Below are 13,355 nucleotides of genomic sequence, written 5' to 3'. Positions count from 1 at the left end.
CTTATAAGCTATATATTTGAATTTCAAAAAATATTATAAATTTTTTTTTTATAAAAGCGCTGCTTTAACATTTTTTTTAAATTTTTTTTTTGAAATCGCTTCCTAGGCAGCGATTTCAGAATTTTTTTTTTTAAAAAAATGTTAAGTTGCTGCCTTGGCAGCGATTTTGTAAATTTTTTTTTTTAAATCGCTACCTAGGCAGCGATTTAACATATTTTTAAAAAAATTTTTTTTTACAAAATGTTAAATCGCTGCCTTGGCAGCGATTTTATTAATTTTTTTTTTGAAAATCGCTGCCTAGGCAGCGATTTACATATTTTATTTTTTTTTTATAAATGTTAAAGCGATTTAAAAAAAAAATTTTTTTTACAAAATCGCTGCCAAGGCAGCGATTTAACAGTTTTTTTAAAATTTCTTTTTTTTTTAAAAAAAAAAATTGTTGCCTTGGCAGCGATTTACCTTATTTTTTTTAAAAAAAATTAAAATTGCTGCCTTGGCAGCGATTTTTTTTTTAAAATTTTTTGAAATCGCTGCCTAGGTAGCAATTTCATTTTTTTAAAAAAAATAATCACATTTTGCAAAATCGCTGCAGAGGCAGCGATTTCGCTTTTTTCCGATGGGGTAAGTCGCTGTTGATGCAGGATTTTACAGTTTTGATTAATATAAAATTTTATATATCGTTTTAGAATATTTGTTAATATTTTATACCTTTAGGCTCAGGACTCGGTCAAAATAGTAGAGAACTTGAAATTATTTTTTGGAGTATAATCATTAGCTTTGTCTGTCAATTAATATATTGTTTCTTTTTCTGATGAAGAACCAAACATCTAGTAGAAATCATATTTAGGATTTTTTAAAAAAATATTGTTGTTGAATGACACTTTAAAATTACTATTTTGATTATGTAATTTTGGATAACTTTTATTTTATATGATGAATATTTTGCTTAATTGATCGATTATGTTATGTTAAAATTATTAATTATAGGAGTTTAAATGTATAAGATGCAATAAATAGGATGTAAATGTGGACTGATAAAATTGGAAAATATAATTATTGAAATAAAGTTCAGCAGTCACAAGTTGAATATTCGACTTGTTGGACAACAACACTATTTAGAGTTTTAGACTATATTTCTTGGCATTAACAAGATGTGACTTGTCATAACTCAATTGTAGTCATACTCGTTGGACAAGCAAGATTTGAATTGTCACAACTCAAATTTTGAAAAAACACTTTACCTTAAAATCATCCTGAAGCTCATTATATCCAAAAATCACACATGAAATAGAAACCAATAGCTCTCTAGAGATGACCAATTTCTTAAATTTACTAATGGATGGATTTCACATCAATACAACACAGACATGTATATCTTCTTGTTCAACTTTATATAAATAAAAATATCTACTTATGCACATTCAATTTTGAGATAATTAAGGAACACGTTTATATATTATGACTTTTATATTGACATGACCGTTTAAGGATTGATTCTTGGAGAAGTAACGATAAGCTTAATCCAAGTTTTTTTCTTTCAGACCAAAAACCAAGAAACAGTAAAAACAGAGAAAATCCGTCCTTCCTCATTGCAATCCACGCAAAAAAGTAGAAGTAGAAGATTAGTCGTTCACGTCCTGAAAGTTCAATAGTACATATCAGTTAGCAATTCACGCGCAACCATCACTTCCATTAGAAAATTCAGCAAAGAGACGAGTTCGATTTCCCTGCGAACACCACTGATACATGTTGTCAAAGTTGCTTCCATTCAACTTCTAAGCAAATCAAATAAACGTAGTGCAAGATTTCCATGTCTCTTAATGCTCTTTATTCTTACTCGATTTAGGGGCATAACGTCCATTTAAAGCAATAACACAAACAAATGTACCGTTGTTAACTTATCTGATGTCTAAGATGGAACATGGTGCAACCTTAAGCGGTATAGTACACCATCTATGATTAATAGCAAAAAGGATTAAGAAAAAGTAAAGAATTGAATTACAAGTATCACTTGTTACTATCCAACACTACCAAAATTGGGTAAATTTGTTGATTTAGAGCTGGAGATTAATTAATGTAGAAATCATCGTCTCCTCTCTATAGTTCCAGTAAATCTAACTCGTAATTACACATTTTGGCTTCTTTCCTTTTTCTCCTTCATATCATTTTACTAATGCACAACAATAAGTTATCTAAATTTAATGGATCACAAAAGACGCAAATCACTAATGCACAACAATAAGTTATCTAAATTTAATGGATCACAAAAAACGCAAATCACTAATGCACAACAATAAGTTATTCGGTTTTTTTGCACGATTAAGCAATTAGTTGGTATATTATGTAGTCAATATCTAAAATTAGGGATTTAATTATTTTACGTTTTGCTAGTTTAGATCAACATGGAGTGTTTTCCCCCCTTAATTTGTATACAAATTATTCAGTAAATACATATCATTGTAATTTTAATATTATTGGACTCTAGTTCGAAAACTGTACAAAATAAATTTTAAAATTAAATGACTATAAAATTTGGTGATCTATTATTATTTTTTGAGTCGATTTAGAAAGATTTGTAATACATAATACAGAATAAGTAATAAGTAGCAAATTTTTGTTATTATGTAGTCAGATATAGTTTCTCACTTGTTTGATTAGATTAATTATTTAAGGATCAATTATGTCGAAATTGTTCCTCGTCTTCCAAAAATACAAATTTGTGCACTCTAATTTTCCCAAAACTCATTTTAGTGAAATTTTATCAAATGTTTTACTGTATTTAATCTACCCTCATAAAAATAATATTACTATTCTGAAATAACTAATTTATAATAAAATATCCCATAATTTATTTCAATCAAACATTATTTTAAATAAACATGAAAATAAGGTTAAGTTAAAACTAATCTCAAAATTAACCTGCTGTCCATCCATATAGCCTTAAAATTAATCTTGCTCACATAATACTAGGTAAATTGAAACGGAGAAGCACTTTGGAATAATTTGGGGAAAATTCTCAAAGCACAAACACAAGGTTATTTACTCGTTCATAGCGAAAATGAAGAGCTCAAATTTCTGCTACTCAGATGGAATCCAAGGAAGATGGAGCCTTCCATGTACAATCGGATCTGAAAAACCCCACAAACCATTCTCAATGAAAAATTCAGTCTGACAATTCGTGTGTTGCCAGCCGAACTCATAACTGAAATCCTCTCAAGGATACCAGTGAAATCGCTCTTGAAATTCAGGTCTGTTTCGAAATGTTGGCTTGCTTTAATCTCTAGCACTGAATTTATCAACACCCATCTCAGCTTATCCACTCATAACAACAAGGATTACACCCATCATTTGCTAACTATGAATTTTCGTGCAGCTATGAATGGTCTTTATGAGTATACACTTACAGATTTTACTCTTAGTTCCTTACTTTATGAGTCTGTAACTGAGGCATTTGACTTGGATTACCCCTACAAGAAATTGCACAAATATTTATCGATGGTAGGTTCTGTCAATGGATTGATTTGTCTTGCCATTGAGGAATATGACTTGGTTCTGTGGAATCCATCAATTAGGAAGTACAAAAAATTGCCAGATTCTAAACCTACATTAATGAAGAAAGATTGTTGGCCTTTATATGGTTTTGGATATGATGAAGTCCATGATGATTATAAGGTAGTGGCTAATTTTTTGAAATATAGGAGTCGGGATCAAGTTGAGGTTAAAATATATAGTTTACGTAGTGATTCTTGGAAATGTGTTGATGAATGTCCTGTTAAGAAGCTATTAAATATATCGGGCAAGTTTGTGAATGGAAAACTTTATTGGATTACTCATGGCCGTGATTTGTTTAATATGCATAAAGACGGGAACATTATTTCAATTGATTTGGCTGATGAGAAATGGGGAAAGGTGGAGCAGCCCTCCTATGGAATAGGACATTTTTCTTTGAGACTTGGAGTGTTTGGAAGTGATTTTCTATCTTTTGTGATAATATGGTTAGTCAGGTAGATGTTTGGGTTATGAAGGTGTATGGAGTTAAAGAATCTTGGACAAAAATGTTAACTATCGAGTATCCCGGTGATCCTTTTGTGTATTATAGTTATATCCTGTTTCCACCCTCTTTCATATCAAATAAAGGTGAAATTTTGGTTTGTTTTGGATCTAGTAAAGTCATGACTTATTCTACTTCACTTGATCAAAAAATTAACATCATGACATACAATCCAAAGGATGACTCTTTCAGATATTCCAAGGTTATTAACTTTAACTTTGACAGTTGGCGTTCAGCGGAAATCTGCGTTGAAAGCCTAGTTTGTCCTTTATCTGCAGAAGGGAGAAAGAATGCTATAAAAAGGAAGGCTAGAAAAACTCAGGTGAACAACACTTAATTAACAAATGACTAGTAAGAGTTGCACTTTGTGCATTTTCGTCACATTCTATTGAATTCTGTTTGTTATCTCAAATATAAACAGTGCATATGTAAAGGGTGTCTTTAAACCATATTGCTCGAGGATATCGTTAGTCATTTTCCCTTCATGCTCTACTTTTATTAAGCAATAATTTTGTCTTCTAGATCAAACTAATGGTGTAGTAGGTATTTCAAATGTAAGGGCTGGTAGGGTGATGGGCGTGGGGATGAAGATGAGATGTGTTGGAGGATTTTGAGGACACAATCAATGTGGAATGACACTTCAAACTTGTATTCTCTACTTCCACTATAGAAGTCATTTTCAGGGAACATTTTCTGGAAACGTGGATTGTCATAAGTTGTACTTGTGGCTTATTGTTATCATGTCCCAAATGCAGTTGGTAGGGAAGCAAAGCTTGTCTATTTTCTACTGGAGTATGCTCATAGGCCCAGTCATTTCCATTTTTCTTGTAATATGAGATACCGCTTAAGAAATCCCGAAATGCACCATCAAATTTACTTGCTTTTATTGTTTATGATTTTTCTGTGAAGTCAATCGATGATGAGGTTCTTGATCTTCCAGAATGAAGAAAGTAGCTATTCTTGGTGACCCCTAATTAACTTGCCTCGGCAATGCCAAGGAGAAACCAGAATGTGATATAAACAGAGCAAGCAAATAAAAGTCCTCTTTGCAATGGAAACTGGCATCATGTGAGACTCACAACATTTTCCGGGTATAGGAATTGATATTTTGGATATGGTGAATGATAGCTGCATTGGCCATTCTACTTCTCCTACGAGTTATTACACAGTAACTTGAATCACCATTGCATCCTTTTGAATGGAAAGTTATCATTCGCCAAAATAGGAAAAGAGGAGCTTGATGTAGCTACTCTGCTAAAAGGGCACATACCTTCTATTACGGCATGATTCATAAATGTGCTCTTTACCTTGACCTCATTTCATTTTTATGTCCTTTAACTTTGGGTGTGCACAAATTAACACTTAAGCTTATATAAATTTAAACAAGTTGACATATGAGTCCTATGTGTCTTAATACACGTTACATGTAGGAAATCATGTAGGACACAAATTGCCATTCAAGATATCTTTGACACGGATCGATGAATACTACCTGTGACTTTAGTCTCAATCTTAATTTCCTCTCGTATTAACGATAGACTGCATATATAACTTGAAGTTGCATCATCCTGCCATCAGAGTAGTTAACTATCCTTTTATACTTGTTACTATTGTCCACAACAAGTTGAATGGAATCACCTTAAACATGCATGCCTCAAGTATAGTTGGTAAGGGAATCAGTATGAAGCTCATCTTTTGTACTTTAAAAAGGCAGGAAATTTCTGATGAAAAAAAAACGATTTTTGCTGCGTTTTAAATGTAGACCGTGCATAGGAATGGCACTTCATGCTGTGCCTTCTTCGTATAAGCTGTTTTATTATGTCATGTAATGTATCAATGTGAAGTTCTTTATTAACTGTTGTGAGATTTCAGGAAGTGAAAGTTGCTCACTGCCGACTGCTTGAATCAAAACAGTGAAGAATGGCTTTTCCGAGCTCTGAATGTTCGTTGAAGGAACTCTTACTTCGTTGTAGCTTGAACGGGTCATGAACAAGGTCAAAATATCTTCTCCTTCCCCTGTATTACTTTTGTATTTTGAGATTGGTCAGAACTACAATATGAATCTTCCCAGAAATAGAATTGACTACCAATTCTGAAGGAACTGAAGTTACATCTCTTTTCCATTCAAGGATTCTTTTGCATTTCCACGCCCCTTTAAGACCCCGAGAAATGGACAAAATCCTTTTCTTAAGGAAGACATACTTACAAGATTTGTCACTACAAAATGGAAGCAGAAATTTGAATAATCATAAAATCATTCAAATGAAAGAGAGAAGTAACAATGTCTGAATTTTCATCATTTGTTGGTTCATATCAACTATTCCATCACCTAGTTGATCCACATCTTCATTCAATTCATAGGCGCGTCTGTATCTTCATCATCAGTCTCTTCAGTAGCGTCCTCATCTTGAACATCATTTTACTCATCAGCACCTAAATATTGTTCATTAGTGCTTCCATCTTGATCATTAGCGCCTACTTCATTAATGCCATATTCTTGATCAGCCTTTTGTTCATTCGTACCTTCAACTTTCACATATCATTCAATTTTTGTCTTTATATCTTTATAATTTCACTTTATTTTCTTGTTTATTCAAGCAACTTGATTCTTATCATTATTTTATTAAATAAACGGAATTAGAAAAAATGAAATTTAATTAATTTGTATATGTTTAAAATTTTAATTGCATAGGTACCAATTAGGTCATAATATGTAGCATGTATATTTCTGTATATATCTTGTTTTCTTGTATTTGTGCTATTTTTATCTGAAAAAATTGGTATATATGAATGTATTGAAATAAGTTGAACAGTAAAGGACCATCGAGCTCCAAAGATTGATACAAAAAAAAAAAAAAGATATGTGAAGCAAACTGTAAAATAATTTATGTTAAAATAAAGTTATATATATTTAATTAATAAGAATGTCATACGACTTCAATTAATTTTGTCGTCAAAAAACTTCAATTAATTTCAAACTTTTAAATATTAATAACTAAATGACAATTATTTAAGAAAAATTGTAAATTATAGTTGTCTATTTTAAAGTCGTTTAATGAAAGACAAAGATTTAATCAACGTTTCTAATGATCTTCATGATTTTACGAGAACTAGTTAAGTGAACTTGGTTTGCACGTGTGCAACATTAATTAATTAATTAATATAATTAAGAATGTTTATGCTTTTAAAGTAATAAAAATAGATATAAATATTGTCTCGGTTCATTTTTAATTGTCACATTTGGGTATTAAAAAATCATTTGAGAAATAAGCATCAAGGATAAGATATAGAAAAAATAATTGTTTTTTTTCATATGTTGAAAATAACATGTAAAAGTGAAATTTATTTTTAAAATAATGGATGACTAAAAGTGAACAGAGGAGTAGATGTATTTTACTTCATTAAATTACTTAAGTATGATAAGTTATGCAGAAAATTGTCAAATTGCTTGTCCCAAAAATGTCTTATTATTATTTTTGGTAAAGAAATGTCCTCCTAATACATTTTTTTTCCTAACTATGATAAGTTATGCAGAAAATTGTCAAATTGCTTGTCCCAAAAATGTCTTATTATTATTTTTGGTAAAGAAATGTTCTCCTAATACATTTTTTTCCCTAATAAAAATATTGTAACCATCATTAATTTTTATGTATGTAATTCATCATTTATTTTTATTTAGATAACGATAAAAAATTTCTTATAAAAAAGAAAAAATACTTCTCGATAAATTCAAAATTGAAGGATGATAAACACTTATTAATTATTGATTTTAAAGTTAGGATACAATAATTATAATGGTTAATGCATAAAACAATATAGTTTATTTAATTGCTTCACTATACCAAATATCTTTAAAATATCATCAATGAAGTTATTGCTGACCATTTTTTCATATTAACTTCAAAATTAAGAAATATATTGGCAAATTGCAATAATGATTAAGAAATAAGCATATTCTCTATTTTATTAATATATTTTAATAATTTTATAAATGAGAAATAATGATGCAATTAATATGATATTATATATAAGACATACATTATTTAAGAAAATATAAAATGTAACTCTAATTAATTGATAAAAGGAGATTACACTTTTATATTGGTCAAAGGGTTTTAAAAGAAAAGAAATACATATAATTTTTTAAGAATAATATTTTATTAAGATTAATGTAGTTTAAAAGATAAATTAATTAGGAAAAGGTAGATTTGTATATGAATTACCTTGTTTGATATGAAAATTTGTTAATGTAAAGAAAACAATTAGAATAATAGTCAATATAATTGCAAATCTGATTTTATCTTCACTTTTTTTTTTTGGTAATTAACTTACCTGGTTAGATATGGAAAATTATTTATTTAAAGAAGCTCAATTAGAATAAAAAATCAATTTCATATTTAATTTAGCATTCACTTTCATTATGTCTAATTTTATATTTGACTTATCTTGTTTGATATGGAAATTTATTAATTTGAGGATATAATTTGAATAAAAATCAATTGCATACTTAATTTAGCCTTCACTTTTACTATTTTTCTAATTTTGTATTTGACTTTTCTTGTTTGATATGGAAACTTGTTAATGTAAAAAAAATTTGAATAAAAATAAATTGCACACCTAATTTAGCCTTTACTTTTATTATGTTTAATTTTATACTTGACTTACTTGGAAATTTATTAATATAATGAAACACAATCTTAATAAAAATCAATTGCATACCTAATTTTACCCTCACTATTTTTTAGTATAAATAGGAGCTTAGTATTGTGCTATTGCTACACCTTGTTCCATCTTTCTCTAATATTTTTGGGCAATTGGTTTTAGAAAATTTTTGGATCTTAAGAAGTCAATACTTTGATTCATACTTAAAAGTAAGTTATTTCTTTTCTAGGTATTCTGAAGTTATTTAGTTTTCTTCCTCCCCATGTCGCTTAATGTTATTCCTTCTACTTTTCTGCAATTGTTTTATATTCTTAAATGACTTTTTTTGGACCCATCTTGGGCTAAGGTCAAAACCAAAGTCAAGAACTTTTTTAATTCATACAATAACGCCTTGAGCTTTTTCAATTCTGCAACTATAGTAGTTTTTTTTAATTCATACTAAGCTCCTATTTCTGCAATTGTTTTTATTTTTTGTGCATTCGAAATAAATTACTTTTACATACATACTTTTTTAATTCATACAATAACGCCTTGAGCTTTTTCAATTCTGCAACTATAGTAGATTTTTCCTGAGTGAGACCATTGAAAACACTCTGAGACATACCGAGAAATAATGACATTTGAAAGATCGGTTTTAAATTCGTCAAACCACATCAACCCCTTTTCTTCTTTCCTTAGAGAAATTTTTTTCACTATTGAAGGACTATTTTTGCAGCAAAAGTTTAATTATAAGGACCATAAGTTTAATGTGGGGTGTTGATTGCTTCTACTTCTACTCTTTCTATGACATTAACCCAAACAATTTTGCTCTTCTTTAGCCCTAATTTGAGTATAACTACTCTTCTTCTTTGCTTGTCAGGTCGTATTCTTTTTATTTTATGATTTTTTTTTGCTTTGATGTAACATTTTTTTTCACGTTTGATCCAAACATTCATAACGCCTTGCAGTGTCGGTGTTAATAATAATGTAATGTGTTTGTGTTTTAGTAAAACTGTTTGCTATTATACTGGATTTATAAGATGAATTTATGTTCTGCTATACTTGTAGATGTCATTTCTGCCGGTGGAAACAAGTACCTCAAAGAAGTTACAGAAGAAGAGACATCATCAAATGATTGATACTAGATCGCTATTGGTACTTAAGCGCCTAAGAGTTGATAGAATCAACAATTTTCAAGAAAATTATCGTCCATCTATTCGTCAAAACAATGTTCAACAACATGATGTCTTGATTAATCATAAGTTGAATGTTCCCAAAATTCCATCAGCTTATACAAGATGTGAATGGTTTTTAAATGGTGGGCGTAGTATAAATAGATCTAAGTTGCCCACTATTTCTGAATATGAGCATATTCAGAAACGAAAACAAGTTAGAGAGACGCTCAAACTTTTTGATGATGAATATACTAAGCTTTTTCTAGAAAAGAAATCAGAAAAACAAGGAAAACACTCTAAAAGAATAATCAATATAAAGGCTGCAATGATTTTGAGAAATCAGGAAAAGTGGGTGAATTCTGAGTGGGCCTTTGGCCATGTTCCTGGAGTTGAAATTGGTGATCGATTCCGGTTCAAGGTAGAACTTGCTATGGTTGGACTGCATCATAAAATTTTTAGGGGTATCAATTATGTGAATATTGATAGAAAAAAGGTTGCAACTAGCATTGTTGATTCTGGTCGATACGAGAATGAGACCATATCTTCTGAAAAGTTCATTTATGTAGGTCAAGGAGGGAATCCTAGAGTATCTGTTAATACGAGAGTGGAAGATCAGAAGCTTGAAAGGGATAATCTTGCCTTGAAGAACTCAATGGATTTGGGATATTCAGTGAGAGTTATTTATGGTCGTCTAAGAGTTAATAGTGAAAAGACTGAGCGAAAATACATTTACTATGGGTTGTACACTGTGACTAAGTGTTGGCAAGAAAGAGGTCCAACTGGAAAATACGTTTTCAAGTTTGAACTACAGAGAAATCCTGGCCAACCAAAACTTACTTAGTTAGTCAATGTCAATCATATTTGTGAAATATTTACAAACTAACAGAATCTACTATGCATACAAAGTTTGTGAGGGACTATGATGTCGCACAAGGGAATGAGAATATACCAATCCTCTCTATTAATGAAGTAGACGATGAGAGATCCCCACCTTTCACGTACATAACGAATATGCAATATCCTGATTGGTATTATATCATTAGGCCCAAGGTTGCAGTTGCACAAGTAGATGCTCGGCTTTTGAGCAGTGCTTTTATGCTTCTAAGAACGGAGACGAGTTTCAGTTCAACCCAAGAAGCTCTATTCTTAAAGCAGATCCTCTTGATCCTTTTGTTCATGAGTGTGGTCCATATTGCAAATGTCCCCAATCTTGCAAAAATAGGGTTAGCCAACATAGTCTTCAGTACCATTTTATGGTTTTCAAAACTAAATCGAAAGGATGAGGTTTGAGGTTATCAGATTATATTGCACCCGGAAGTTCTATTTGTGAATATATCGAAAAATTGCTTGATAATAACGAAGCCAAAATTAGAATGAATTATGATGAATACTTCTTTGATAATTAAAACTTTAATGAATATATCTCCAAAAGGAAGGTTCTAAGCAGTAAAGTTGAGTCAAATTCTTTGAATGTAGCTGAACCAATAGGAATTTGACAACCTACGAACTCATTCACATTTTGTCATTCACCTGACAAGTCGTAAGTGGGAGCCATGGGTCAAATTTTCTAGGAAGTCTGACCAAAGTGTGGAACCGCAGATGCAAATGACAGATCGTGGGTGCTGATAGTCGATTGAATCGAAAAAGATGAGTTCCAGTACTTGAACAACGGAGAGACATGATAGATCTCACATAGACCTACAACCGTACTAAGAATTTTGGTCAACTACTGAATCACAAAGGAGACTCACAGACTGTTGGCTGATCCATGGTCCGTCGTTAGCTACCGTCGATCAAAACCGCTCAGACCGGATTTTCCTAATTTTCTTTCCTACTTGGTTTAGGATTTAATTTCTATAAATATAAGTTGTATTTTTCGTTTTTGGGTTGTTAGACTTTATGGGATATTTTGTTTCTACTTTAAGGATTATTTGGTAAACATTTTCGATAATTAATTCTCAAAGCTTGGTTTATGATATTTGCATTTGATTTTCAATTCAAGATTATGATATCCATCTATTCGAATTGTAAGTTCATGATTTATCTTATTAAACGTAACATGAATTGTAAATTCTCAAGCATGAGTAGCTAAATTCACAACTAGGGTTGTGGGTACCATGAGTAATTAAGAATGTATGACTAATAATTAAGTAATTTTAATATAGTGTTGATGCATGTATTGTTAATCGTTTCGCTTAGAATGCTTTCTAGCGGTTCACAACGTTAGAACTCGCCTCATTCCTACTTGCCGGATCAAGGAGGTAACAAATGAGAAATGGATTAAGTAATAGAGATTTAGATGTGTTTAGCCGTTATCTAATAGCCTGACCCTAATAGTGCGAAGGCAAATCTTGGGTTAATGGTAAGGGCTAGTAAAACATAAACCCGTAGGCGTTGCGTGGTGAAATTCCCTACTTGGAGGACCAATCACTTTGCGATACCTAACTTATCAACCTTGCATGTTAACACTAGGATAGAGTTACTATTATTAGGAATACTGCATTAAGAGCTTGTGGGGAACACCTATTTCTTAGTTTTCATCTTATATTGATATGTCAAACTGTGAATCTTGTTTACTTGTTACTCATTGATACAAATCAACAAACTGTTATTTTCTTTACAAATCCCAATTTTTTCCCTTTTTCAGGAATAGTTTGATTGAAGGTAGATAATCGTAAGTTATCCTAAAGTCTAGTCCATATCCCATTGTGGGATCGATCTTAATCTAAAAGTTAGGTTCTTTATTCGACAAGGATCACTTGTACTTCTTTCATGAGGTGTAATTTGAACGTATCACTACTCATGTAAATAAAACTATTCATTTGCACTTGATATTTGAAGTATGATTTTATAATCTATGTGCACTTTTCATGATCAACCTTGTATTGTGATTAATGTCCTACTTTTTATGGCTTTTTTTGGTCTTAAGAGCAATAGTAGAATGACTAGGATTATTGTATAATTAACCACATATGACAGTTAAAAATTAGGGTAAATTACATAAATCACATATTTTTAATATGAAATTACAATTTCTACCTAATAAGTTTCTAATTACATTAATCTCTTCAAAATTAAAAAAATTGGACACAATAATTGAAGCTCGGATACATTAATATGTAGCTCAAATACATTAAATATTGTCTTAGATACATTAATATATATGTAGTTTGGATACATTAAAAACTAGCTCAAATACATAATATGTAGCTCAGATACATTCAATACTAGGTCAGATACATTAATATGTAACTCAGATACGTTAAAAACTAGCCCGAATACATAACATGTAGCTCAAATACATTAAATACTGGTTCGGATACATTAATATGCAGCTCAGATACATTAAACAAATAAGGGATTTTGGATACTTTTAAAAGTAATAAAGGATAATGAAAATAAGTGAAACAAAATATGTGTATTTCTGTAATTTGTCCTAAAAATTATTCGTCCTCTTGGTTTTGGCTTATCAAGGCTTAACCAGGCCT

The 13,355-nt window shown here is 30.7% G+C and overlaps 2 protein-coding genes across 2 annotated transcripts; both read left to right on the top strand.

Moving 5' to 3' along the window:
* Window positions 1-3,132: 3,132 nt before the first annotated feature.
* On the top strand, window positions 3,133-6,761 carry LOC107012148 (the record flags this gene model as incomplete). The annotated part of the gene is made up of 3 exons (XM_027915617.1): window positions 3,133-3,248; window positions 4,277-4,373; window positions 5,924-6,761. Coding segments are annotated over 3 exons (258 nt in total), but the record flags the coding sequence as incomplete, so codon positions are not given.
* Window positions 5,925-11,845, top strand: LOC107012147 (YDG domain-containing protein At5g47150-like). Its single transcript, XM_015211906.2, has 2 exons — window positions 5,925-6,045; window positions 9,761-11,845. The coding sequence occupies exons 1-2, from the start codon at window positions 6,037-6,039 to the stop codon at window positions 10,706-10,708; spliced, it is 957 nt and encodes a 318-aa protein (XP_015067392.1). The 5' UTR covers window positions 5,925-6,036; the 3' UTR covers window positions 10,709-11,845.
* The last annotated feature ends 1,510 nt before the right edge of the window (window positions 11,846-13,355 follow it).

This window comes from Solanum pennellii, chromosome 3 (assembly GCF_001406875.1).
Source record: "Solanum pennellii chromosome 3, SPENNV200".
In the NCBI taxonomy this organism is placed as follows: domain Eukaryota; kingdom Viridiplantae; phylum Streptophyta; class Magnoliopsida; order Solanales; family Solanaceae; genus Solanum; species Solanum pennellii.
The sequence above is the reverse complement of the archived record's forward strand: the minus strand, read 5'-3'. Positions and strand labels throughout refer to the sequence as shown.